This window comes from Nanorana parkeri, unplaced genomic scaffold (assembly GCF_000935625.1).
Source record: "Nanorana parkeri isolate BGI_ZX_2015 unplaced genomic scaffold, ASM93562v1 scaffold2907, whole genome shotgun sequence".
Classification (NCBI taxonomy): Eukaryota; Metazoa; Chordata; class Amphibia; order Anura; family Dicroglossidae; genus Nanorana; species Nanorana parkeri.
In genome coordinates, this window is record NW_017309175.1 from 65,673 (window position 1) to 66,836 (window position 1,164).

General features: G+C 52.1%; 1 protein-coding gene across 1 annotated transcript in view; it reads left to right on the forward strand.

The window, feature by feature from the left end:
- NUMA1 (nuclear mitotic apparatus protein 1) overlaps positions 1 to 1,164 on the forward strand; it is a 62,716-nt gene that overhangs the window by 45,129 nt on the left and 16,423 nt on the right. The window contains exon 16 of the mRNA XM_018574377.1: positions 853 to 921. Coding sequence (XP_018429879.1) covers positions 853 to 921 — 69 coding nt within the window. The remainder of the gene's footprint in view (positions 1 to 852; positions 922 to 1,164) is intronic.

Here is a 1,164-nt window from a genome sequence, read left to right on the forward strand (position 1 = left end):
GTGTCCGGGAGGTGAGCACATGAGTTAGTGGTGTGCTGGGTGTTTTTTTTTATCCTGATTCCTAATAACCTCTGATTTTATGATGAATCCAATCTCAGCGCATGAACCTAATTCCTGCTTTGCTACGACTCTGACCCTTTGTGCTGCATGGTTTATCTGAGAGAGGGAGGTTTACTCATGCCAGGATCTCCTGTAACTGGAACAATGGCCGTCCTACCCCGACCCTAGCTGGGAGAATGGCCGTTCTGCATCCCCTCTAACTGGGAGAATTGGGATCCTTCCCCTCCTCTGAGATACTGTCCATCTCGCATCTCCTCTAACTGGGAGAAACAAAGTCCATCTTGTGTCTCCTCTAACTGGTAGGATGGCCATTGTGTGTCTTTTTGTCGGGACGATGGCCAATGTTGCACCTTCTCTAACTGGAAAGATCGCCATCCTGCGTCTCCTCTGACTGGGAAAATGCGCTACCTGCGTCTCCTCTGACTGGGAGAACGCGCTACCTGCGTCTCCTCTGACTGGGAGAACGCGCTACCTGCGTCTCCTCTGACTGGGAGAACGCGCTGCCTGCGTCTCCTCTGACTGGGAGAACGCGCTGCCTGCGTCTCCTCTGACTGGGAGAACGCGCTGCCTGCGTCTCCTCTGACTGGGAGAACGCGCTGCCTGCGTCTCCTCTGACTGGGAGAACAGCCATCCTGCATTGCTTCCCCCAGTGTTGGCGCTTACAGATTCTGTTATAACCTCCCCTGGCATGAATAGACTTCCCTATCCTGAAACGAAGGCCCTGTTATGTCAGTGTGGCTGTGGCCTGCTCACAGGCTATGTATGACGTGACCCAACCTTGTCATATTACAGGTTCAGGAGCTGAACAAACAGATAACCCAGCAGGAGAAGACCATTCGGACCCAGCAACAGAAGCTCAAGGTATGATGCACGGCCCATCTTCACGGTGATGGGTACTCCAGTTCTTTCATCCCCACAAGTTTTATATGGTCAGTTTGTCCCTGAAATATTTGGGAGACGGTTGGCCCGAAGTACCCAGTGGCCCTTTAGGTAGATTAGGGTCACCAGCAATACCCACCCTGCATGTTTTGGATGCATTATCACAATGGAGCAATTCTCCGGAAAGTGAAAATAAATTACCCCAGATCTATTGGGGGGGGGGGG